Source organism: Lutjanus erythropterus, chromosome 6, assembly GCF_056507025.1.
Source record: "Lutjanus erythropterus isolate fLutEry1 chromosome 6, fLutEry1.hap2, whole genome shotgun sequence".
Lineage (NCBI taxonomy): Eukaryota > Metazoa > Chordata > Actinopteri > Lutjaniformes > Lutjanidae > Lutjanus > Lutjanus erythropterus.
This window is the reverse complement of record NC_139322.1, coordinates 14,411,063-14,438,148: the sequence shown is the minus strand read 5'-3', so window position 1 is coordinate 14,438,148 and position 27,086 is coordinate 14,411,063. Positions and strand designations below refer to the sequence as shown.

General features: G+C 38.4%; 4 protein-coding genes across 12 annotated transcripts in view; 2 read left to right on the top strand and 2 right to left on the bottom strand.

The window, feature by feature from the left end:
- Positions 1 to 4,888, top strand: part of iqsec1a (IQ motif and Sec7 domain ArfGEF 1a) — a 141,944-nt gene extending 137,056 nt beyond the window's left edge. For all 6 annotated transcript variants that reach the window (XM_084720733.1, XM_084720727.1, XM_084720729.1 and 3 more), the window contains one exon: positions 544 to 4,888. In XM_084720733.1, coding sequence (XP_084576859.1) covers positions 544 to 1,080 — 537 coding nt within the window. In that variant the 3' untranslated portion in view covers positions 1,081 to 4,888. The remainder of the gene's footprint in view (positions 1 to 543) is intronic.
- Positions 4,889 to 7,342: 2,454 nt separating this feature from the next.
- The window catches only part of gp9 (glycoprotein IX platelet), a 20,104-nt gene continuing 360 nt past the window's right edge, over positions 7,343 to 27,086 (top strand). Inside the window, exons 1-3 of one of the 4 annotated variants that reach the window (XM_084720741.1) lie at positions 7,343 to 7,520; positions 10,276 to 10,948; positions 12,839 to 12,966. In XM_084720741.1, the coding sequence (XP_084576867.1) occupies positions 7,491 to 7,520; positions 10,276 to 10,947 (702 nt within the window). In that variant the 5' untranslated portion in view covers positions 7,343 to 7,490 and the 3' untranslated portion in view covers position 10,948; positions 12,839 to 12,966. Of the gene's footprint in view, positions 7,521 to 10,166; positions 10,949 to 12,838; positions 12,967 to 16,862; positions 16,983 to 27,086 lie in introns of those variants that run through there. The other 3 variants (XM_084720739.1, XM_084720738.1, XM_084720740.1) reach the window with 3 other exon arrangements.
- LOC146325017 (haloacid dehalogenase-like hydrolase domain-containing 5) lies at positions 11,986 to 19,558 on the bottom strand. The gene is made up of 8 exons (XM_084720737.1): positions 18,895 to 19,558; positions 16,861 to 17,064; positions 16,641 to 16,753; positions 16,436 to 16,529; positions 16,299 to 16,332; positions 16,012 to 16,186; positions 14,963 to 15,151; positions 11,986 to 13,245 (listed from the first exon to the last, which is right to left on the bottom strand). Exons 1-8 carry the CDS (start codon positions 19,012 to 19,014, stop codon positions 12,849 to 12,851), a joined length of 1,326 nt encoding a protein of 441 aa, XP_084576863.1. The 5' UTR covers positions 19,015 to 19,558; the 3' UTR covers positions 11,986 to 12,848.
- On the bottom strand, positions 20,764 to 25,277 carry LOC146325016 (uncharacterized). The gene is made up of 5 exons (XM_084720742.1): positions 25,124 to 25,277; positions 22,664 to 22,787; positions 22,343 to 22,408; positions 21,954 to 22,152; positions 20,764 to 21,755 (listed from the first exon to the last, which is right to left on the bottom strand). Exons 2-5 carry the CDS (start codon positions 22,782 to 22,784, stop codon positions 21,638 to 21,640), a joined length of 504 nt encoding a protein of 167 aa, XP_084576868.1. The 5' UTR covers positions 22,785 to 22,787; positions 25,124 to 25,277; the 3' UTR covers positions 20,764 to 21,637.

Here is a 27,086-nt window from a genome sequence, read left to right as displayed (position 1 = left end):
TAAACAAATGAGGAAATGAACATTCACCTAAAATACTGAATCAGACAAACACACTAAGGGAGACACTAAGTGAGCAAACCAATAAAGACCTTTCACCAAAAGAGGGAGGAAGGTCGGCTCTACCAAGGACAGTAAAACACACAGAAAGACAAACACACAAAGACACCCTCCCTAAAAGAGTAAAGTGTCCGAACCCAGCCCGCATTAGCATCCTGCTCACCACACGCAACCCGGTCTGCCATACAAAGACTGAAGTCTGCTGAATGGCCCGCGACCCTGTCTTGCTGCTCCCTTCCTGCTTTTAAGATCAGCTTAGTGATCAACTTTGTCTGCTGCCGATCGCTGCAGCTGCAGGGTGGAGAGGTGAAGTATCTGGACACAGGCGAGCACAGCAAGAAATATACACTGTGGCATGAAACAATCTCAAATAAGAAAACTGTGAGTTCATCCTGCTGGTGCCTTATAGCTATAATCTAGCAGCTGTTGTGCAGCAGCACTTGCAGTGTCTGACGGACATGCTGTTACCTTCTTTCCTGCCTGCAGGGGTCCATCATTAGCAGTCCGCACACACGCCGGAGAGCCACCACACCACGTGAGGGCGCACCCCGTGGCCATCCCTCCATCCCTAACTCAGCATCGACTTCCATCCTTGGGTCGCTCTTTGGCAGCAAACGAGGCAAACCGTCATCCCAGAGCCACCCTCCTTTACCCCCATCAGGTCACCCCACTCTCATATCCCACAAGCCCCACCCGACCAACCTGCACCACACAGCACAGGTAGCACACACAGTGCAGGCCCAACTCCACGGTCACCACTCCCACTACTGCCAAGTCCCACAGAACCCACCGCCTTACCACCACCACCACCACTACCACCCACCTCCCCACACGCAGTACCACCAGCACCCGGCCTACGCCTCACACGCGCACCAACACGCCCACTCGCAGCACAGCCATTACAGCCAGCATTCCCATCACAGCTCACACTCCCAGCATGCCCCGCACCACCACAGTCAGCAAGCGGGTTCGGCGCCTGGCGGACCCAAACCCAAACACAGTGGCATCAGCACCGTAGTGTGATGCTCCAGAGAGGAGGAGACGGAAGGAGGGGACTTAATGAAGGAGGAGGGACACTTGCTTACACCAAAGGGACTGACAGCATAACTCTATGGCCTGTCCACTGTGTTTTACTGCTGCTGTGATGGGAACCAGTCACACGTAGCCACCTTTTTCACCTCCAGGTCCAACTAATATGCAGGATGGAAATCGGACTCAAATCTTCCACCAGGGGGCCTTTTACTAGTTTGCCTGATCATGGGCCTGGCCCCATCAGGGTTTTGTTGTGGGGGTTCTAACCTGTACAGGAAGATGCTCTATGTTTTCCACAAACACACACACACACACACACCGCCCGGCCGCAACGGCTGCAGAGAAAATGTTTTCTCTCCGAGCCGCTCCCCACTGCTTCATCCCCTCAATAACCTGTCTTACCTTCACATAATCAGGAGGGAAGACGACCCGAGATGAGAACATGGCTGACTGTTTATCTCTGTCACAATGATGGCGTAATTTCTCGTGCGCAGCCTTTCCGGAAGTCAACTCTTTTGGTTTGCAGCTCCTACCATCATATGAATGCAATTTGTTGTTGCCTCCCGTAGAGCTCATTATGTAGTGACGAACCTAGATATAATCATTTCACACTAACTTAAATCAACGGACAGGTTAAACAACTGAGTCGACCGTCTCAGTCATTGTAGTTCTAGTGCTGTATTTACTGTAGATGACAGCTATATGTGTTGTCTCCTAGCTCTCATAAATAAATGTGCCAATTATTAATGCATAATCTATTTAGTCAAGACTTCATGTACAGTATATTGTGCGTAAAGTAATTTGTAAGATTATACTTACAATTATTATTATCAGCAAAAATGAATTCTATCAGTATTATACTGACTCTTGTGGTAACAGGATGGAGATCTGAAAAGGAGTGAACTCCCATTCAGTCCGGCCTATAATCTTATATTCTGGAATCTTTTGCCTTTCAAATGGATCAGAAGGAGCTTCTGGACGGCAGCTGTCACATATGGGCCTCGAAACGCTGTCACAGCTGAAGCCTCAAAGCAGACTTTTCCTGTCAACTCTCGCGAATGATAAACTGGGCTGGTTGGATGGTTTAATCTCAGTTTACTACTCAGACCGTGGCTGCTTAAACTGTAAAAAGTAACGAGTGAAAGGACATTTCAAATACTCTAATGTTCGTGTGTAAATGAACTCCCAGAACTTGTTGAACATGTCAAGTCTGTTGCCTTTAACGTATGCGACAGCTGCTGGTCTCGACCCTTCAAATCAAAAACAGAAACACGTTTGAACTCTTCTTTTCACTGTAAAAACAAAAAAAGGGAGAAAACTCAAAATTTCAAAGCAGCTACCTTCAATAGTTTTTTTTTCAGCTTTTGAGCCCAACTCAAACTCTAAACTTTCTCAAAGTTTTGAAAAAGTTTTACCAACTTATAAAGTTTTGCTGAGATAATTTACTTTACTTCTTTTGATAAACTTGAATTTTTGAGTTTTAGAAATCCCCCTTAATTTGTATTTCAAAAACTGTCGAGTAAATTCATTGAAGTGAAAGTGAATATTGATTAATAATTTAATATTTTCAATTGCAAACATTTATTTTCCAAGCACCTAAGTAATAACAAATTAGATTCACCGCTTACTGTGAACAATTTTGAAATGTAAATTTTTGTGATGATTCTAAAAGTCAAAGATTCAGGTTTATCTAAAGAGGAAAAGTAAATTTTCTCAACAAAAGACAATAGGTCAGGAAAACTTTGTTTAGTTTATTTCAAAACTTAAGAGTCTAACTCAAAACTCAAAAATCTAGTGAAGGCAGTTGCTTTGAAATTCTGAGTTTTCTCAGTTTTTCTTTTACAGTGTTGCCTTGTTTCGTATGTTTTTTTATTCACCAACAAGGTTTGGTGAGTGAATAAAATCAGTTCTTACATAGTAAAGTATTTTTTCATCTTTTTTTCTATCATATGTGCAATATCTTTGTACTGATTTTGTACATTAAGAACAAGGTGTCCCTCCAATTTGTGCATTTTTTTCCATGTTGCGTCATTATTTATTTATATTTGTTTTTGGACCCCTGTCAGAGTCTTTCTCAGTAAATTTAATGTGTGGCTGTCCTCTTATGCGGTCTTACGAGAGGTACAGAATTTGGAGTTCAGTGGAATGTCTAGTAAGTGATTTTTTTGCATGTAATGTTATTAATGTGAGGCTATCCTCTGCACATTGTATAACAAAATCAGTGTTACCATAGCAAGTTTAAGTGCAATCATGTTCAGAAAAATGCAGACTTGTACTGAGAGTGGAAGTCTGTTGTTATCTTGTTGTCCAGGACGAGATTCAGGTGAAAAAAAAAACAAAACTTTTTTTTTTTTCATTTAAGAATATATAAATACTTACCTACACAGTTCACAACGGAAAGAGGAATGTGTGTATATATTTTAATAAAAGGAATATGCTTCTCTTTGGGCTGAACAGAAATATTTTGCTGGATAAAGCACATATGGAAGAACACTTTCATTTTTTCAGGAAATGCAATTATAATATACAAAAATGCAAACTGAACAAAGGAACTGGGTATATGTAAAGAATAACTTTCTACATTCTACAAATAAGAGTTTATTCTAGTGTGTAAATTAGTGACAGTAAACTGTTTGTCCCAATATTCAGGTTGTAAATGTATTTTAACATTCACAAATAAAAACCATTTGCCATAAGTCAGGCTTATTCTCACACATTTCTCCTCATGTGGATTAACAATGAAGGTTCAGATGACAGACATATCACACATACGGGACATTAATGATCGGTTGAATGTGTCTTTCCATTGATTTCGTATCTTTGCTATAATTCTGAAATCTTGGGATGATGTAAAGGAGGAATCTGTTTATTTTTGGCGTGTGTTGTAGTGCTTCAAATGTCTACAAATGTCATTCTTTGTGAGAAAGTACCCCAACGATGCACTGCATGGATCATCATGTGTCCTATTCACTGTGAGCTGATGGGGAAAAAGAAAATCAGCCTATAAATTTTGACTTTGTTTTTTGATTAATTTGGAATTTCCTGATGTTGACGTGTTCTTGTTGTTTCCATGTTTGGCTGGTAGTTATCGAAGCTCAGCATGCATTTTCATCAACAAAGCCATTGTGTAAATTACAAACATGAAGAACATTGCACTTCTGTTGCTGAGGGCTTTCATCATGTAAATATGGGATTTTGATGTGCAAACTTGATGAACTGCTTTGGAAGGAGGGTTTATCTTTAATGAAGCTGTAAAGGGACCAAGACAGGGGTTAAAAAGAACTGTACATAATGTGTATATGATCAGTACTCTATTCTGATATCTGCAGTTAAGATCAGGATGTATATACATCGCCTCAGAGATGGATCAGTGGGGTGATATATATATTTGAACATATCGATTGTCTCTGCCTCCAGCTGTCGTGAACTGACATTTGCTGTAGAAATCAAAAACAGACTGTTAGAACGTTCGCTGCCATTTACACCCAGCTCTCTTTTCATACATGCAACCAACTCCCCTTCAGACACACACACAGACAAACCTACACACACACACACACACACACACACACACACACACACACACACATGCACACACACATGCACACACACATCCTGCTGCAAGCTGTTCAGTCTGGCGCGAGACACATTTTAAAAAAGGAAAAGACAAGAATGGCCTCATTTCTATGTGCATTCTGTTTGTACAGTGAGTAGTGAGTCAGTAAGACCCCAGTTATTGTAAAACTTCAACTGTGACAATGTTGAGAACGCAAAATAAACAAATATATGACTTATGGTATGCATGTGTTGTTTTTGCTGTATGTAAAGTACTCTGTGGTGGAATGTACAAAAAAAGTGCGCTACATTTACCTAAGTACAAATTCAAGGTACTTTACATGAGTATTTCCATTTCATGCAGCTTTATACTTTTAATTAACTACATCTCAGAGTCAAATATTGTACTTTTCACTCCACTACATTTGTCTGACAGCTTTAGTTATCAGTTACTTTTCAGATCACACACTGTATCTGATTTTGAATGTGAATGTTTGTGATAAAGTGAGAAACTTCTCCTCCTTCTTAAACTACATGAACTATTAAAAAAACCCCCTCTTGGATCAGATGGAAAATGCAGTGGTACAAAGCTGAAAACAGCTGTTTTTGTGACACCATGAAAAGTTGACTCTTTGTAGGTCTGTTGCTCTCACAGGACAGCAATGTTGCATTTAATAGAATAGAATCTATACAGCAATAAAATGCAACATTCACATTAGTTTTTCTTGATTGTGAAGACATGCTAAATTAAACTGGGATCCTCATGATGCTCCTCATCACCTCCTTAACACAACAGAAGTCTTCTGTTGCAAATGTGTTAACACTTTTCCAGTGGCCTCACACATTTTGCACTTTTTCAAAACAGTTGATACAGATCTCACAGAGAGAAGACCCAAAACTCTACTTAACTTATTAATAATTATGAATCTCGAATGCATCAGTGTGAAACTCTTTTGCACATCTCTTCAATCCACCACAAATACTTATCCATCAGTAAAAGATACTGCCTCTGCGTTGCTATTTGCAAGTATGGATTAAAGATTCCAAAGGCACCAAAGGAGAGTAAGAGACCATGGCAGAGAACGTGAGGAAGAGGAGGTCACATTTACAGGGCTGGCCCCATTGTTGTGGTCCTGTCAAAAAGAATGACATGAAAATATCTGATGCACTAGAATAAAAAAAATCTGAGTTTGGGTGAAATTCTTTATTGATTCTTTAGTAAAAGGATGGCATAAAAATTACTATAACAAATGTCCAAGTGTGTCTAGTCTAGGTTCTTATTGTAGGTGTTACATAGCAGTGATAGTTCATTCAGGAAAAACCTGCACATAAGAATAAAATGAGTGAAGAAAAAGAACATTTTCTCAGGATATTTGCACAAGACATCTCAAAATGCCTAAAGGTTATCTTTGGAAAAAAAAACAATTCATGCTGTGATATGCTTGTTTGCCTTTTTTTGGCACACTATAATCATGTGAGGTAGCAACAAGTAGGACGGGCATACACAGATCAAGAGTGAACTGATTCATATTGACAGCTGTGCTTTGTTTTCCAGTTTGTTATGTTTGATTGAAAGAAAATATTAATTTGACTACACGTTTTGATTGAAGGAAGCATTTGCTTTTGTTACATGTTGAGTAATTTGAGTCATCATGAGTCATTTTGGCTAGCAACTTTAAGTTTAGTAAACTTAAAGTAAACTTTTTTGAAAATGTAACAAATGTATTCAGGCAACTGAGCAACTGTGATGCAGCAGTAATTTTAATCCAAAAACATGATGTATAATCATAAAACACTGATACGGACCATTGTTACTGCAGAATGAGTCCTTACATTTGAAACTTTAAGCCCATTTTTTGTTATTTATTGTTTAGTAAGGTTCTGAATGCATTTAGAACCTTTTACTTGTAATGGTGTATTTTCACTGTGTGGTATTAGTAGTTTTACTTTAGTAAAGGATCTGATTACTTTTTCCACCACTGAAAGCAGTTCACCATTCAGCACAAAACATCGTATTAAGCACTGAGTCAGCTGTAAGAATCAAAGGAAACTCTTTCTTTTCTCTTTTTTCTGTATAATGCATTTCACATTAGTGACTTATCTTTAGGCTCTCATATCTTCCACTCTCAGGCTCCAGCAATACTTTCCACTAGTGCTGCTGCATTTCCACTAGAGGGCATGCATTAAAGTGCTGTAAGATGAAAAGGAAAATGTGAGCCATTACACCACCTATGGGTGACAAGTGTGCCTGCTGCACAGTCCCCCATAGGATCAGCCAATGCAAATGATTGTTTCTTACCTCTCAGCTTTAAATCTCTGTAGCCGAAGTGTGACATTTTGTCTTGGATTGGAGATTTTCTTGGATCACAAGTGTTCAGCCTCAATTTATGTCCATCCTGCTTTCCATTAAGAAGAATATTCTCTTTTTGCCTCGAGCTTGTTCAGTGTTTGGCTTTCAAAATATCTCACAGGTAAATTCAGATTCACATAAAGCTGCTCATGCTCCCAGCTGTGTTCTGCAGTGAAGTGCCCCCCTGTGCTCTGAGCACTGCAGTGGATGTCAGTAATAAACAGTGTGTGGGAGAGCCTCAGATAGCCCCCGCCACTGGTTTTAATAGATTAACTCTTATCTCCTTTGAGCAGATGGATTTCCTTCATGTCAAATGCACCATAACGGTGCAGTGTTATTGGTGCGTTCCTCACTCTGACGTCGCTCTGTATTGGGTGTGTAATTATTCACAGCTTAATAACACGTCAGTTACAAAACAGGGACACCTTGAGCAGGAGAACTTTTGAAATACTCTCAGGCTCGAATAGTGAATATACAATGTAAAAGTATCTTAAGGATGACTGGCACCACAAGAAGAAACTTGCAGGTTGGTTTGACTTTTTGTTTTCCTTTTTAGTTAAAACTGGATTCTACATTGACTTAATTATTTGTCTATATCTAACACTTTTCTTTACTATAGCTTAAGAATGCACACAGATATTTAATATCATTCACTTTGTATTGTACTAATTTACAATTAAAGCAACAGTTCACCCCCAAATCCAAAACAGCTACATTTCCTTTTAACTGTAGTGCTTTTTTCCATCTAGATTGTTTTGGTGTGAGTTTCAGAGTTTTGGAAACACCAGCCATAGAAATGTCTGCCTTCTCTTCAGTGTAATGGAACCACATGGCGCCCGGCTTGTGGTGTTTAAAGTGGCAAAGAAATGCATTTGGAAAAACTCTCCAGCAACGTCTTTTTCCAGAAATCGTGACGTGGTTACTTAACAAAATCCACAGACCTTGTTGTGAGCAGTTTCATGAAGGATCTACTTTCGTTTTTATCAAAGTACAGCCACCAACCTTATCACCATGCAGAAAGAAACGTGCATCTACTCACTGACAAGAGGCTCGTGCTCAGCAGGGATTGCCCAGGGCTTGGCAGCCATTAGTTTGAAAATTTCTACTTCTTCTCTCTATTTTCCTTTGTGACTTTTCTTGTTTTTGTAGCTAGCCTAGGGAGATTCAAAACTAGCCAACAGCAAAATTGAGAAGAAAAGGCATGTAAGACATTTTAGTTGATGAAATATTAAAACAGTTTTTTATTCAGTCATGGGCTACACATTTTTACAGTTGGAGAATCACTTTAGGCCTTCAACAATGAGATGTGAAAATTAAAATGTAAAAAAAAAACTTATTCTTTTGTATTCTTTTCCATATGTACATACATACATATATATATATATATATATATATATATATATATATATATATATATATATATATATATATATATATATATATATATATACATATATATATATATGGTCAAAGCTATAGAGAACCATTAGAAAAGGTAAAAAGAGACACATGAAGCTTCAGAACCGCTGTTTGCTGACCTTTGATGGGCAATAAAAAAAAATTCAATTTGATACAATACTGATACTTTTTACCACAATTGTACCCATATTGATTCTGACCATTTTTTAAATGTGTATGTAATTTTTCATAATAATAACAAATTTAAAAAAATTGGAAAATCATGTGACATATACCAACCATTAGTAAATTAACTAAAAAAAAACAAAGTATGAGTATAATACAATCAAAATGTTTGTACTAATGGGTGTAAAAATAATTTATTTTACAGAAATATTACAAAAATTGTTTTTGTTCAGCCTCCTTAAAACTTTCAGTGTGTTATTTTTAAATGTGTGAGGGGGTAACTTGTGTTGCTGCTGTGTGGCACTTTCTTGTCAACCATAGTGCATCTTTCTGTATTTTTTTCGAGTCTGCAGGTCAAAGGTTGAACCACACCATTTTACTTGTCTTCTCAGCCAAACTCTCTCACGGGTTTGATGCGGAAGTGTGTGGCTGTCCACCGCCACACGCTCAGTTCTCGTGTCACGTAGGCTTCCACAGTTGTGTGACAAGGGTCAGCTAAATATGCCAGGGCTGCTTATGACACCAACATTATACGAAAGTAATGAAAATGTTTGGAAGTGATGCAGCCACCCAGTTTGTACATTTGTGTTTTAAACAAATCAGTATCACATGAGTACCTTGTGAGAATCGATATATTGATCCTGCACAATCAATCTGTCAATCCCTAGTGCTCACGACAGGACGGGATGTGAACATTAATGGACTCCTCAGCTGACATGAAACCTTTCCTCCATGAGTGAATGCACACTTCCTTATTTGCAGTGATATGGTTGGGGGTGTAGGACAGTGGAAAGCAAATAGTTCCCATGTGAAACTGCTCACAACAAGGTCTGTACATTATCTTGAGTAACTGGGTCGTGATTTCTGGAAAGAGACATTGCTGTTGAGTTTTTCAAATGTATTTTTGGCACTTTTAGCACCACAAGCTGACTGCCATTGAGTTCCATTATATTGGAGAGAGAACAGATTATGAACAGATTTTTTTTGTTTGTTGCTGTTAATCTTGTCCTACTACAAGTCTTTATGGACATGCCTCATGCACTGATTGGATCTTAAACTGTCCATGCAAACTATTTAAGACCTTATATGGCATTTATCATACTTGCATACTTTAAAAATTTAAGAGTGCCCATGAGCATTTTGCTGACCTTAGGTATAATTTTCTTTTCCTTTTCATTTCTTTTCTTTTTTTCTGAGTTCAACATGATCTATCAAATGTCAGTGATTTATTGATTTGTGGTTTGCATGTTGCACTTTGCCCTTTTATAGATTTAATGGCATGTTTCTATATGCTAATTGAAAATTTCCTGATATAAGCATTGAATTTATATCAAACATGGTTCTTGAACATACTCAAGTGTGTAAGAACAGACTTGGCTGTACATTTAATGAATCCCATGTAGGATTTTCTTATTTTCTTCACACTAAGAACAACTGTAAGAGGAAAATAAGAAAACATTCATGAATGAGGCTCAGGGTCTTGTTTAAGAATACTTGCAGGGTGCTGCACTGTAAACATCTCCAATAACATTATGCAAACTGGAAATTAATGGTGTAAAAATGGACTAATCATTTCTTGATCCTGCAGGATGCTCTCCAGTTTAAGCCTAGCTGTTCTCCTTCTCTTGGCCACACCATGTGCACACACTCTTGGTCACTCCTGCAGATGTTCATCCCTCCTATCTGCTGCCCTGCAGGTGAACTGCAGCTCTTCACACCTCAAGGAGCTGCCTCGTCTGTCCTCCGACATCACAGAGCTCCATGTACAGGACAACCAGCTCACCTCAGTGTCTCCAGGCCATTTTGACAAACTTGTTGGTCTGAAAAAGGTTTCACTATCTGGAAACCCGTTCCACTGTGACTGTAGGATCCAGTACCTGAGGAACTGGCTGCTGAAGAACAGGGATATTGTCTCCAAAGAGCCCACCTGTGCCAGTCCGAGCTCTGTGGCTCAGAAAGTCATCACTGAGCTCAGTGATGACTTTTTCTCTTCCTACGCCCCTGCAAGCTGTTCTGGTGTGATCTATAACATCATGATGGGACTAATGATATGCTGTCTCATTGTTCTGCTTCTGTGGAGTTTGAGACTAGCCAAAGCAACCACATTCATCTTGTACATAGATGAGAGACATTCAGGATTTGAGGCTGACTCTCTGCGCTCACTGAAGCCCAAACACAGAAGGAGGCTGCACACTGCTCTGTCAGAGCTCAGCCCGGACTCTGATCCTGAGCATGAAGAGATGGAGTTACTGCCACAAGTGCTGGACGTGCTGCACAAGAAGCACAACATAAAGATAAACCTACCTGAGAGACCTCTTTCTCTGCTGCAGTGGAATAACAAAAACAATAAACGTGATAAGCAGAGTTGATGTAAGTGGCAAGGCAGCACAAAAGATTTCTTAGTGATTTTGTCTTTTTTTTTTTTTTTTTCTCGATGAAGTTGTTTTAAACTGCTACAGCTGTGTCTCCTGAGGCTTCCTCTGGCTAACTGCTTTTTCTTCCAACAATACAACCCAATTTTTGTTCAGGTAAATTTGACTTTTTTAGGCCTGAAATCCATCAGATAAATGTATCATGACTAATCCTAATCTAATCTAATAATCTAATATTGTACTCATTACAGACACGCTAACAAAAGAAAATATAGCACTGAGAACTGTTGCCAATCACCTATAAGCCAACTGTCAATACTGATTGCTTTTTTTTTTTTGTTGTTGTTATAACAGCTGTCTAACAGGATTGTAGGTCAGTTGGAATGCTTTGAATTGAACTGAAATCTCCACTAGGTGGACATGCCAATCATTTGGGGCTGAAGTGCTCCTTTAGATTAGTCAGCATGTGACAAAGACTCCAACTTGCATCATTGACCTGTTTTTGCAAAAGGGACTACAAAGCATTAATCCAAATCTCCCTGTCACATATTTTTCTCTGAAGATTGGCTGATAATGATCTGTGACCAATTGATCTGGGCCTCCCTAAAATAAATGTAGCCTAGTGGAGTAAAAAATACAATATTTACCTGCAAAATGTACTGGAGTGGAAGTATAAAGTAGCAGAAAACATTTTACATTTTGACACATTTTCATTTTTACTGCAAATGTTTATCGGTTCCAATATAGGTTATCAGTCTATTTGATTACTAATAATCTGTACTGGAAAACAATACTGATCAATCCCTGGTCTGTGCATGCTATATATTTGTCTTACAGTTAATGGATCAGTCCTACAGGACTTCCACATGAAGACTGTGCTGTTTAATCATTTTCTATGTACAAAAATGGTGCATAACTTGAAGACAAATCTACACTTTGCTGTGTGTTACAGGTGACTAATTACAGTGATCAATATCCTGGCCAGTTTTGATAAGTTATAGATAGTTTTTGATTGGAAAAAAATCACACAAACAGTTTGCAAAACGTGTGCAACTATTCTTTATATTTTCTTAAGTTACAGTATGTACAATGAGTAAATGACTACAAATGGTCACATATGGGTCAGTAAAAGCTTTTGATTGGCATCATACATGTTACTAAATAAATGTCTAATTAGCTTTTTGCTTCCAGAGTTAAAATCTTACGGCATAAAAATGAGTTTCTACATCATAATAAACAGATTATTATGGCAGGAAGATATGGTAACATTTAACAAAGATGTAAGTCTCTGATCTGTGCAAATACTGGGCAAGGTTCTCACTAGGCAAAATGCCGACAGATAGAAAGACAATACTATTACAGGACAATATTGCACATCAAACAGTTGTTTTTACAGTACAAGTATTACTCTCATCATCATGCATAGTTTCTCCAGGATATATGGGTAAACAAATGACTAAAAATGCAATAATAAAAAGTCACCTTCAGAATAAAGGTCAAATGTTATCTGAATATGCTTCTTAAAAACACTTTTCAATTTCTGTAATAAATATAGGATGATTTCAGGATTTGTAATTATCTAAAACATTACTATCATCTAAAAAAATACTTAGTAGGATCAAATAAGGCTGTTCTTACACTTCTCCTTAATGAAAAACAGGTAATTAAAGACTATCACAAAAACAATATAAAAGACCGGTTTGACAGTAACAGTTAGGTGATTAATTTTCTCTAAAGTTTGTTGCGATGTTGAAAAGTTTAAAAGATGACCCATATTTTTTCAATGCCCTGTCAGGTGGTTAAACAATGTCCACAGTGTTAGGCTCCTACAGGTTTATGCATTAAGTGATATACACAGTTTAATGCTCCACCCTTCCACCTCTGCTAGGACCTCTACTCTACTGAGGCACAAACTTCTCCTGCTCAAAGATGAGGTCCACAGCTTCAGCCACGTCCTGCACGATGTGGCTCGGCTCCACCAGCGCAGGGTCAAACCTGAAGTCCCGGTGCCCGTGGAACACAGTCTCTTTGATGCAGTGATTCGCATCTGACGGCACCTCTGCGTTGGGGTTGTAGACGCCCGTGCAGACCAGGACAGACTTACAGGAGGTGGCTGAGGGCAGCGCCAGCTCGCTCTCCCACAGATTGTTGATCTCCTCCTCCTCGGGCACAGCAGCGGTGGAGCCTGTGGCGGCCACCAGCTTAGCAATGGCTTTGGGGTTCTTTCTGGCAGCTTTCTCCTCCAGGTAGCGGTTGTATAGGTTGGCGCCGTAGATGTCCGTCATAAGGTTATCTCTGAGAGTGCAGAAGGGAAAGAGATTAGTCTAGATATCGATATACAGGGACGTGCACAGACATTTTGGGGGACAGTCTCTCAAAGGTAAAAAGGGAACACTTCTCATAATTATTTATAAAAAAAAACACATATAGTAACACAGTGTTTACTGACTAAGATATTTATTTTAGGTGTTTTTTTTTGCTACTTTGTACTTTTCTACTCTCAGCTTTTGTCACTAGTTACTTAACAAATAAAGATTTTTAAACACAAAACATGTGAAGAGTTTTTTTAATATATAAATTAAACTACCCAAAAATTTAAACAAATAGTCTACAGCTGACACAGTTAGTCAATTAATCAATTAGTCAACTGACAGAAAAGTAATTGGCAACTCTAGTGAGTAATGATTGGACAAAACAGACATTGTGAAGGTGTCACTTTGACGTCTGGGTAATTGCAGCTGTGGGCATGACAACAGGCAATTTAATTGAGAGTTGCCATTTCAAGCTAAAGTTAAAAACTATAAAACTAAATTTAGAAAATGACATAGGAAAAAATGTCAGAGGCAGAAAGGGCATCTGAGGTCTATCTGTGCACATGTCTGGTGATATGTGTAAGTGTTTATTTTCTGCTGCTCCATGTTACTCCAACAATGATGGAGAGTCAGTCTGTCTTTTGGTCATTTGCTTTTTTTTCAGAAAGAAGTATTAAAAACAAAATATGAATGGTTATTTGATCTTCATTTTAAAATACAAACATTCAAATTGAAATACAGGGTGTTTTTCTTTTTCATCGTCAAAAAGGGATGAATGATTTTTTTAAACAATGGTTTTATTTAATTTCTATTTCATGAACTGTTTCAAGGCCTGCTATTTATATTCTGAGACAGGATGTGGTCATTTACAAGACAAGAGTGCCAAATTTAGGATTGCCAGTGTCGCTTTAGTCCAAGCTAAAATGTCTTTGGGAACATGATTTTAGACGTGCCACAACAAGGACTGTCATCTGCAGAAATCTCGCTGCGGTTAAGTGAGCTGTTATTTGCGAAAACCAGTCAAGCCAGCAGCCACCGCCGCTTGGACTTTGATGTGCATCTATTCACGCTGTTACAGTACCGACGCTTGGAGCAGCCAAAGAGGACGAAAGATTTGCACAACAGCAATAATTTCTCACATTATATTACACATCATGATCCAGTGAAGTCAGGTTGAAAGTGACATCTGTTGACAATTGTTTTACCATTTCTGAGCCGACTTTCCCTTTAATTTTTTCCAAAAACTGAATATTAAAATAACTCAAGATTTCTCGAAATAAGAACAAAAGAGGAAACAGAAACCTGTTTCTGAAAGCAAAGTTGAATAACCAAAAGATACAGTGACCAAAGAGCAATAACACAGTACTGACACACAAACACAGACAAGCACAGCAGCAACATTCGTGATAAAAAGTGGAAGTGAAACATGCAAGTTCTGAAAGGAAGGTGCGGTATGTTTACTGACACGCTTGTGGACAATTGAATGGGAGGAGTTCTGCATTTTTATATGATGTTTCTCACCAGATTATTGAGCAACGCCTCAGGCTTTCAGTTTGATAAAACTCAATTAAAAGCCGTGCAAGGTTACTGTGCAGTACTTGTTCCCGCTTTCTGCTTCTTTTCATACAAGTCTAATCTCTTCTTTAAGTTATTCCATGTGAACTACGTTTAAAACACAGAGAAAAAACCTGCTGTCTTACCCAATAGCATACAGGGAAGTAATGGGAAGTTTCCACTGCCACTGCATGGCCTGGGTTCTGATGAGGTACTCTGCAAAATGATAGGTCAGCTCACTGGGTTTTCCCATGAGAGCATCGTACTTCAGGTCTTGACCCGTTATCTTCTTATAGATGTTCTCGAGGCACACAAGAAATGTCCCATGGCCAAACCTGAGACAAAATGAGACAGTGGAAGACAAAGGAATATATTTACATTTGGCAGCTTGGGGGTTGCAATTGATTAAGTGTTTCCAAGAGGTACTACTGATTGTGCCACTGTGGCAAAGACAACAGGTGTAGTGTTGAAATCTGTTTCCATGTTGGTATATGTTCCCCCTTACTCTGTAGGCTAACCATAACATACACAACCACAGACGGCATAGCTACAACAAACACTACCTGATGGAGAAAAACACTTTGACCAGATAAGAAATTCAGCAGAGGGGAAGATTAAAATGTATAGAATAATTTAGAGTAACATAAGACTGTAGCACATTAAATTTGTTATTAATATTATGAAGATTAGTTACAGATTATAAGGATCATATGAAGCATAGCATCCTGGCTGATTTGATGAGAATATTTTCACTGATTCATGTGTTTTTCCTACTATATATTACTCATTTTCAGGACTAACAGCACAGGATTTGGGACAATTACTTGTAATCTAAGACTGGTCACACTAGACACACTACAAGACCGCTTTCCGTGTCCTTAGAGCCTAGTGCCGTTAAGGAATTATCAATTGTCTGACGTGGTTCATTGAAATTGCCACAATTTTATATTGAATTTGGGAACAGGCATAAGCTATTACTAAAAATGAGAAATGCACAGTAATAATAGTCTGAGTAACATACTGCATTGCAAAAACAAGAGATAGAAGACTTATAGGGAGCCAGTTAAAACACAGATGTCATTATTCTATAGCCATTACACTGCGTAAACTACACAAAAAAGTTGTCTGTTTCCACTTAAATAAATAAAATCCTTCTTTTAAATTTCCTGTGACAGCCCTGATTTTTAAAGGTTACCGTGGAGAATGTGCCTCAGCCATCCACATGAGGTCCATGTTGCAGGCCAGCAGGGGAAGGTGAGGCATCTTCTGGGTTCTGTGAACACTGTTGAGGTTACCATTGGTCAATAAAACATCAACTATGAGCTGGAGATTGGTCTCCCATCGAATCGGCTCCCCGAACAGAACCACAGCTGTAAGAGGAATTAAAAGATTAATCTCTCTGGTAAAAATCAGATGCTGGTGAGCAACTATGAAGCTGACAGCGGATAAATCTGTGAGATGAAACGAGGTACGTGTTCTTACCTTCAACTTTAGGAAGGTTGCCCACAGGATTGGACTGAAATGAAAGAAAAGACACTAAATATGTGCTGTTGTTGATGACTAAAGGACAGTTTGATGTTTCTATAATTGAAGCATTTCTGCACCAGTCAATATCTCACCGGCAGTTTGGGTCTCCTGTTGTGATCCACCATGTCCAGCAGTGGGAAAGATTCCCTCAGCATATCAATACTGACAACATTCTTAAAGCCCACACTGAGGACAGAGAGTTGAGGACAAATGAGGACTACTGGAAGAGCATTACACAAACCTAATTTAAATGGGTCACAAACACAGACATATAAAAATACTATACTACTACTATACTTTTTAGCAATTTCCAGGACTGGTCCTTGTCCTGACACCAGCACACACTTGTCATGAAACTTCTTAAACATCCTCAGGGGACTATGGGACATGATGACTTGGTCCTGTGTAATCTGGAAATAGATCAAGAGATAGGGGAGGTTAATAGCACAAGTGACAAGGGAGAAAAGATCTTTATAGAGAAGCCATGAAACCTCTATAGCAATTTCTTTCAACTTACAGGCACTCCCAGGATGTGAGAGAGCTGGTCAGCTTTTGTTTGTCGGAGACAATTCCCTGCATTTGTGACGAAAACAACTGGCACCACAAACTGTCCCTGAGAGTCGACCAACTTCTCGAACGACTTTTTTGCAGCAGGGATTGGCATCCTTCCCCGAACAAGCACGCCATCAATGTCAAACAACAGCCCGAAGCTTGGCTGTGGCTGCAAGAGGGAGGGACAAAGACACATTCGTCAGCCAAACTGCCGGCAAGACATCAAAAAAGTTAAACAGAAAAACAGACATGACCTGGGTAAAGGAGGGTGACTGGCATGCCTAGTCTTGTCCTCAAAATTTGAGTGTAACTGTGATTCGCTTGGTACCTAAAGGGCTTTAATGTGGCTAATAATGAAAAAATCAAATCAAAGGCTTTAATTCTGCAGATGGAGAATTAGAGGAGTTTCTGCAGGTTTCAGCATGTTAAATTTAAAGCCTTAAAGACGTATTTCACAACCATACTGCGCAAAAAAATATGTAGGAAAATCAGAGCCTCAGAACTAAAACTCAAATATTTTTGATCAAATACCTCAATATTGATATTTATTGATATTGTGACAATTTTTTGGGGATGGCTATTGACGCTTTCACATAATATCGACATGGATATAGTGGGTAAAGTCCACTAATGGAACAGCTAGAACAGACTGGTAAGTTCAGAAAATTACATAATTTAACTGTAATGCAGCCTTTATAACTTGGAAAATACAACACTTGTGTCAAATCATGATATCCAAAATCTAAGACGATATCCAGTAAAGCTACAACAATTAATTAAACAATAAATTCACACATTAATTGCCAACTATTTTTATAATTCAATAATTGCGTTGAGTATGTTTTTCAAGAATCAACAGTCAAAATTCTCTGATTTCAACTTCCGGCTTCATAAATGTGAAAATTATCTGTTTTCTTTACTCCTCCATGCCAGTAAACTGAGTATCTTTGGGTTGTGGACAAAAACAAGACATTTGGAAATGTTGTCTTGGTATTTAAGACATACAGATCAACATTTTTTTAACCATTTTCTGGCCCAAACAAGTAACTGTGAAATAATCAGTAGTGAAAATAATCGTCAGTTGTGACTTAATATATTGACATGTTGGACAGCTCTAGATATAATATCAGTGAATATTATATCTGCACATGATAAGTAATAACAGGGCTGACTCTACATTATAACATAATATGTAGAGCCTGTCTGACACTGGACTTTTGGGGCCGATGCCAACATTAGGGTAAAATCTGATAATCAATATATCAGGGCAATATTCTTTATTTATGTGTCTAAAATCTAAAATGACATGAGGGCAGTAAAACAGTCAACATTAACTGATATTTTTCATAACTACAAACAAAAATAGAACAACTTGAACAACGTAAAAGGATTTAATATACAAAAAAATGCTGCCTTTAAATAAAAAAAGCTATCTCCATTATGTTCTGCATTTTTTTTTTAAACAACATATATAACAATACTGATAGACCGATTTAGCCGTGCTAGGCCAATATCAGTCTACCTGGCAACAAAAATATTGGCCGTTTATTATTTTTGCAACATACTGGGCAGCCACATAGTATCCATAGTGGGAAATGGTGACACAGCAGCATTACGGGGGGTATTTGGCTCCATTGTTAGCATATCACAAATGATCCTATAGCTATCCAAAAACAAATGTTAAAACTCCTTTTGTGCTTTTTTTCCCTCAGTGTTTTGTGTAGTCAGGGCTGAGAAAACAAACAAACGGAACACAGTGTATCAGCTTATTGTTGATCTCACGAGGATAAATACAGTAAGCTACAGATTTGCTGCTGCTCTCCCTGATGTCCCCTGTTGTTTCCTCGCCAGCCACAGCATCCACATCTGAGAAAGTTGCATGCAACACTGTGGCCCGTCGACTCGATACACTGTAACCAAAAAAAAATCTGAAACAACTAAAGTATCTCCTTGTTATTGTTCGCCCGAGCCGAGGCGCAGCGACAGCTCCAAACCGTACCTTGCTGTTTGACTGAGTTCCGCAAAACCCGCACCGAGAACCGACAACCGCAGCTTTTCGTCTGGCTTGACGGTTACTCAGGGTGTGCAGGCCCCGGTAAAACGGCAGGAGTCCCCTCATCTCCCGTTATTTATCTATCACCGGGTTAAAAGGAGAAAAGAGTGAAAATGTAAACGCCGCCGCATGAAGCGTGAAGCCGGCTCGCTCCGGCCGCGCTGCTGCTGCTGCTCGGAGCTCCTCGGCTTGTTTTTTTCCCTCTGATCTTTCTCGTCTATAATTTGACTGGGCGACACCCGATGGCGTCATAAGAGGAGTAGGAGGGTCTCGTGTTGCATCTCTGGCGGAAGGAGCTCGAGCACTGCTGCATCTGCACCGCAACCCCCGCTGCCATTTTGGACTCCGAGGTGGAGCTTATGGTTTCTTACAGCGGCGGCGGCTTCATGGAGCGCGGGGACAAAGCTGCAGAAAGAGACGGCCATCACCGTCATGTACATGGTTTATAAACACCAGTTTGCTTCACATGTATGTTTCATTGTCGGCTGTTTAGTTTCAGTATGGGGTACAACATGGATACCTTCTCCATTTTCCCTTTAGGACACAAAACCGGTTTGGTGGAGTCACACGAACTACTCTGACCTCCACTGCTGCAGGGAACTAGCAGGAATTTGACCTGACCTGAACTGACCCCAAATCTCCTTTTCAGATTTACATTCTCTGTACCCACAACTTTTTTTTTTTCAAACAGAGTGGAATAGTTGCAATTAGAATTAGTCAATTAATTGATTGAAAGAAAAAGTTATTTAATATCACAATAAATACCGCATGGTGGACTTTTCACTGTTGAATTATCATACCGCAAATTTTTAGTATGGTTACATGCCAACAAAAGTGAATTTAAATCATTAAACATTGTGACTGTTATTCCACTTCTGTGGGAATATCTTTCATTAGCCACATTTAAGTCACACAGGTATCTAACAGGGCTGCAACGAGTAATCCATCAAATGAACATGAAAGAAGCTGGTCCCAGCTTTTTACATGCGTATTTGCAGCTTTAATTTGTCATTCAGGACAGTAGATTGAGTCTTTGGAATGTTGAGAAAAGCAAAAGAAGCAATTTGAAGACATCACTTTGCCTCTGATTTAAAAAAAAAAAAAAAAAAAAATCTTTATTTTGTAGACTAAGCAAGACTAAATGATTATTTGGCAACTAATGTTGCACTAAAACAATGAAAAAAGGGGGGTGAAAAATTATTGGTTTCTCTGTGCCCAGATAACTGACATCATTTGTTCAAACTCTTCTTTAAAAAGATGTCTACATGTTATGTATTTTGATGTAATGTCAAGTCAGCTAGTGTTGTCTTCGAAGTGTCATTTTCTTTCTTCAAATTGTGGCAACCCTAATCTTGATGCATCAACATTTTAGCTTTTTAGCCAAGGGGTGCCAGTCAGATTGTATCCATCTGCAGTTGCTCACACTCAGTCGTTGTTACCAAAACATTTAATAAGTAGACAGGTTTAGAACGTAAGCCCAAAATGTCGTGTGTCCATTCTGTTTCACCACTGAATTGGTTCAGCCATAACAAACATACAGGCCAGTCTCACAAAACTGTTAGACAATGAGGATGCCAATAATGTAAAAGCATGGATTTTAAATTTACAATGAACTTTTCTGCATTGATTCATAATCTTTCAGAGAATCAATTTCCTCACACCAAAGGAATACCAGAGGACAAAATGTTTGTGGAGAAGATAAATACAGTTTAGTGATTAGATTACTTGTGAATGGAAACACATCTGTAAAGGAAAATAGGCATCTTAAAACAATAAGCATTAAAACTTAATGCACTGAAATCAGACAAAAGCTCCTCCCCGTGCTCCTCCAGCTTTATTGATAGTTTAAAATTACATTTCTATTTTCTAGGACTTCAGTTGCACTTTCCTTCCGACTTAAAAACTGAGTACAAGCAAATGGTATTTATACAGTAGTCTACTAAGTGATATTGTACAAAAATAACATTTTGATTTCTGTGAAAACATTTTTCATTCCCAAATAACTCCTAATTCTGCTGTTCTGACAACTGTTCTTGATGTTAAATTTTGCCAAGGTAAAAAAAAAAAAAAAAAATCCAAAGCCATTTTAAAGGAAACGTCTACCTTGGACTACCAAGTGATATTTAAATTGTAAACAGATTTCTAGAAAAGAACATGTTTCTTTTAATACCTCCAAAATTTTTATATCTTAGCAATATAACACGTAGTTTGTTAACGCCCGCTTAGCTGCTTTGTAGGGCTGAAATGCATCATGTTATGAACTGTTTCCATGTCATACTCTCTTGGCCAACGCATATCCCACTAAAACAAACCAAAATAACCATACATGGAAGTTCGGTTTCCATTTACTCCCTTCTTCTCTCATTTTACTGAGGCTCACTTCCACAAGCTCAGAGGTCCTATAGATTCCCATATGTTTCGTCCCACTTATTCATCTCTGATCACCAGTGGCTTGGAAAGGGGGGCTCTTTAACAAAGCATTATACATAACACCGCTACCAAACTAAAACATTTTTGTATTGAATGCAGAAAGATATTTTTTCACCCCTTTCATTGTATTACATGTCGAGAGGCTCACTGGCCTGGGACTAGCCTCTGTTGGCCAAACTCTGGCCAGTGAAGAGGATTCAGAGAAAATAATACAACCAACCATCAATCTGAAAAAAGGAGGGGCAACAGAGGGCACTGATTATGCGCTGGTTTCAATGGTGCAGTCTTTTGCCAGGTGGCCTGCCTTTCCGCAGTTGTAGCAGTTAGTCTCGTTGCTTTTACTGCATTGCACAGCAACATGACCAATCTCACCACACCTAAAGGAGACAAAAGTTGTCAATTACTGTCACACAACAAAGTTTAACTTACATGACAAGACAAATACAACAAGGATATTTAAATGTTAGTACAGAAAAGACAGATTTAAGTAATTTTCATACAGAATGTCAGACATTTTCCAGATTCAAGCAAAAAGAAAAGGCTTTCCAAAATCAAGACCAGGAGTCAAGACTCACCTGTAACATTTCACCTTATCGCAAATTTTCTGGATGTGGCCAAATGCTCCGCAGGAGTAGCACTTCTGCTCGTTGGCATGATCACAGTCACGGGCCATGTGGCCAGCTTTGCCGCAGGTGTAGCAGAGCTGCTCCCTCTCCTTTTTGGGCTCCTTGCAGTCCCGGGAAATGTGGCCACTCCTGTGGCAGTTGTAGCACGCTGCACAGAGAGAGAGGGGGGGGAACAAGTTAAAGCCCTGTTACTGTTAATTTTCAAGAAAAAATTATAAAAGTGTGAGTGGAAAATGTAAATCAAAATGTTTTTATTTCTGCAATTATGTTGAAAGAAAATACCACTTCACACCAACTAAGTAGAACTGAAATAGAAGTAATAGAGCTGCAATGCACACCATCCTCAGGTTGGTCACAGTCCCTGGCCATGTGTCCTTGGTCTCCACACCGATAACAGAATAGTTCTAGGATGACACAGACAGATTAGTATGCGCATATTAAAAACAGACGATAATAGGGATTAAAATTATGGCCCTCCCCAAGTGTTTCTCCTCAGGTTTATGTGTTCCACCAGAAATGCTGTGCTGAGACCCATTTGTAACCAGACACCACAACTACAAGTGAATTACATATGTGAAGTACAGTGGAAAAAAAAAAAGTCACCCAGGTTGTTGTAATAAGTACTCTATACGGGGTGTGGCCTGAATAGTATATAGTACCCTTGCCTCGTCCCCGACCCCTGCCGCCACGTCCACGTGAACCGCTGCTGTTGGGGCAGTTCTTGACCCAATGCCCTGAGCGGCCACATCCAAAACAATCGCTGTTGTTGCCAAATTCCATTATCTAAACAGAAACATAACACATATGAGTAAACAAAATTCTGTTGGAAATAATATCTCCACACAAACTATTCAACTCAAACACCGTCTACACTGGGTGCATTTAGCTGTTTTTCAGCTGCACATCTTAGTGGGCTTTCATACCAAACACAACAGGACATGTGGATATTATCTTGCCATGCACCATCTTTATTTTCCACTATGTTTTGTGCTGTCTAAATTCAGCTTCGACCCTTTAGTAAGAGCTGAAGATCTATCTAATTCTAAGGTTTGATTTTTTTTTTTCCTAGTCAAATAGCTGTTTTGGTTTGTGATGTCTATTTTTGTTTTTATTGGTCTGTGTTCTCATGACATAATGTTTGTGTTGTACTTAATTTTTGTTCTTTTAACCTTTAATAAAGCACTTCATATAAATATAATTTAATGGGCCAACCTTTGTGAAAAACATGTGTGATCTGACTGGCAGAATGCTGCATTTTATTAATAGCATTTATTGATAGAAACATTCATGTAACCCAGTTATGCACTGGTAAATTATAACCAGACATGTGACAAGCAGTTATTTACAGTATATGGATGCCAGTTTTCATTTTCATTTTCTACTTTATGACACAAATGAAGGTCAGAAAGTGGCCTTACAATTAAGCTGCTTAGTATGATGTTAAAGCCTAAAAGTATCAGCATGACATATTAATCTTGTTTATACGACTTAAAAACACATTTACTGACATTATAATGCGCTTTGGCTTTTGCTGTACAACAGTTATTTTGTTGTTATTTGTGGTATGAAAGCCTGTTGGTCAACAAAAGTTACAGTTTAACTGTTGCAGCTGTTAACACTGGTGCAAAACAGTAAATAAACAGCTGTTGTGCTTGTTTGCAGAGCAACCAGTGTACACAAGGTGTCATGAGTGTCATGTCATCATTAATGGCCTGATCATGGACATTAATCACAACTGTCAAAATCAATACAAACTCAGATAAAAAAAAAAATATTGCATATGAAAAAAATCTGTTTCAGATTATCATCATTTAAACACAATTCTTCGTGTTGGAGTCAAATGACAGCACACAATTACACACCAGTACTGCAAGAGTCAGTTTAGCATGGCAACTACTAGGGAGTCTAATCTACTACCAAAGGGGTACATTTTTCAGCTGCTTTGTCTATCATAATTGGCCATCAGACTACAACTAACTACTAAGCTAACTTACGCGATTTCGTCAATGGAAACATGTTGTGAGGCCAAACTTCTGTTTGCTGACGATGCTAAAGACATCAAGTCAGGAAGAATGTGAGTTAATGAATAATCAAGATCCTCGGAATTAGCATCCACATGAAGACGCAGGCTAACAGAACGAGGCAATTTGATATAAATTAAATTATTTTTAAACAGCAAAGGTTAACTTGTTGCTTCTAATTCTCACAACGGTTTTCCTAACGCAAGGCCTCAGTTTTTAGCTTACATAATAGCATATCAATAAATAGATCCTAAAATAATGTTTTTGCAGTAGCCACGTGATAGATCGGGTCCACCAGACTTTAGACAGCCTAGTTCAGATTATCTTTATTAACAAAGTCTAATTTAATGTTACACGCCTCTCACTACTACAGAAACGGCCATGAAAGCATGCTGTGGGTTGTATGCTAACTTGAGAAGCTAGCTCCAGAGGGCAGTCACAGCGCATCGTGTTATGATTAACATCTGCTAAAATAGCAAGACCGTTATTTACCGTTAGCAAAGACTAAGATAACTCGACACGTTTTAAAAGCATGTACGGACTATCTAACACGAGTAAGTAAACTAAACAACGTATTCAGAAATGTTTTGTGCCTGCAAAACAGAATCAAATGCCAAAGGTTGAAGCAACGCTAACGTTGGCCTAGTCACGTTGATTTTACTGCGCACTCGCGAGACACTGGTGCTGCTGGCTAGCACATGCTAACAGACCACCTCACGACCACGACCAAGAAGCACGATTCAATCGACGATCAATCGTCTTTCACCAGTAAGAAAGTGTCGATACAACACTTATAGTGATAAAGGCGTGCCCTTGATCGTTTCTGACGGGTATTCAAGCGAATTTATCATAAAAACAAAATTTCCCGCGCAGGGCGCACACGCCAAAGTCGTTGTGACGAGCTAACGTTAGCAGGCCGGACAGACATCCAGATGGTCCGTTAGTACGAGCAGGCCAAAGCAGTGCGTTTTTACAAAAGAAAACCAAGCAAACGGTCAATATTCTGCAATTATCAGTTAAAACATTTCATAGCATTAAAGTTTACACATATACTACATCTATTGGTTAAATACATTTTAGTGCTGTTTTATTGCTTACCTTGCTGGCTACCTAGCTATGTCAGTGTTTACGCCTCCTTCTTTGCGCTACATGCGGTGTGTGTGTGCAGGAGTTCCTGAATTGTCATTCACAGCATCCAGTAAAAACCTGCACGGTCATTGGCTACATACGCGGCAAACATCCAATCAAAAACGTTAATGTCTGGGCACCGCCTCTACGAATCAGCCAATCACTGATACAGAACAGTCCCTTCTCCATAAATCGACTGGCCTCATTTTGCTTACCTCGTTTTCAACATTAAACTGTCTAAAAATTACAAGAATTGGGGAATATATTAAGAACAATATACATATACTACAACTGGTACTACTTCCTCTAATACTAACACTAAAAATAATTATCTTAACAGTAAACTTGAAATGGATTCATGTGAACATGATTAATTGTTAGCTGGCTTCAATTTATCTGTGGAAAACTGCCTAGATAAATGTGTATATCAGAATCAGAAAAACTTTATTGATCCATAGGGGGAAATTGGGTTACATCACAGTTGTTCCCATTCAAGAATTGAAATATATAAGCATAGAGAAATTATAAGAATATGTGCAATACTACACAGTAATACTAGAATTTATAATAGGAATGCTAATAATTAATCATTAGTAGATTAATCACATTAAGAATTGAACCAATTACAAATATATTGATTGATAATTAATCAATAGTCTAGAAATGGCAACAGTTGTGTTTCATTTGAGATTGTTTTGTTTAATAAGGAAACTACAAATATGCAATTTTTTCCCCTCACTTCCTTCCCCCCCCCCCCTTTTTTTGAGTTATTTTAAGTGTCCCTTATTAATTATTAATAATTAATTGATAAATCAATTGTTAGCATTTTTGACTATCGGTTAAGGAAAATGCAAAAAATTTGCAGCCTCACTATGGATCAATAAATTGAGAAAAGAAACAAATAATAAGAAAGGTGTAGAAAAACATGTTAAGATGCAAGAATATTATAACTGAAAGTATTCATTAGTTGAAATGTACTATATAAATAAATGAATGCATGCCATATTGATGTCAATGTAAACCAATACATTCCACTGTTGAATTATTATTCAGAAAGGCAAATGCAGGGTATATATCATATAGATTTCTGAGAGCAATTTCAAAAGTCATACGACATTGTGTGCTAAGGCTAACTTTTCTAATCCTTCCAGTAACCCCTTTCAGCTAACTTTCCTGATAGTTTCATTTGATTGAATCAGTGGCAGTACTTACATGTCAGAGGCAGCTTTGCTTACAGAATCAGTGCAATAACCAGTTTGTATCTGGTATGTATGCTTCCACTGTCCCTAGTTAAAATTAACCAGGCAGATGAAAATGTTCCCATAAATTTTTAATTAAAAAATAGTTAATTTATAGTGTGTGTGAGAAACAGTATAAAGCACAATAGAAACTTTGAGCAATCAATGACACTATAATCAAACATTAGATTTAATTATAAAGGAAAATCACTGATGATGAGAACAGTCTTATCTGTTTGCACTTCATAAAAACACCTATGTGTTTTTTAATGTCAAACTAAAAAACAAACCCGAAAACACAGACTCTGGACTTGGAATGAAAGTTTAAATAGGCCAAAACAATATATGATCAAAACAATCAAACAGTGGTGTGCATGTGTTTCTGACTGATGATTTCACAAACCCTGATGCAGAGTTTTCTTGTTTAACGAGTCCTGATTGCATACAAGAGAACTGATAGAGACAACAATCCTGCAAGCTGCAAGCATCTCAGCTAACTGGCCTGAGTGCTCAGTCAGATCAATAAGTGGGAAAGATGCATTCATGTCATTCTTAAGGTGGCTTTGGTTGTGAAACTATGAGATAGCGACTGTTACCTCCTGTCATCTTCATTCTGCAGCTCACAACCTTCAATACAAAGCAGGGAAAATATCACAGCCTATGTTGCATCATTTTGAATTGATTAAAAGGTGTGT

Coding starts and splice junctions, on each gene's coding strand:
- LOC146325017 (XM_084720737.1), bottom strand. CDS start 19,014: ATGAGGGGACTCCTGCCGTTTTACCGGGGCCTGCACACCCTGAGTAAC. Junction 16,333..16,435: donor ACAGGAGACCCAAACTGCCG/GTGAGATATTGA, acceptor CTTTCATTTCAG/TCCAATCCTGTGGGCAACCT. Junction 15,152..16,011: donor GCTGAGGCACATTCTCCACG/GTAACCTTTAAA, acceptor ATTTTGTCTCAG/GTTTGGCCATGGGACATTTC.
- LOC146325016 (XM_084720742.1), bottom strand. CDS start 22,784: ATGGAATTTGGCAACAACAGCGATTGTTTTGGATGTGGCCGCTCAGGG. Junction 22,153..22,342: donor CTGTGACCAACCTGAGGATG/GTGTGCATTGCA, acceptor CTCTCTGTGCAG/CGTGCTACAACTGCCACAGG. Junction 21,756..21,953: donor GATAAGGTGAAATGTTACAG/GTGAGTCTTGAC, acceptor TGTCTCCTTTAG/GTGTGGTGAGATTGGTCATG.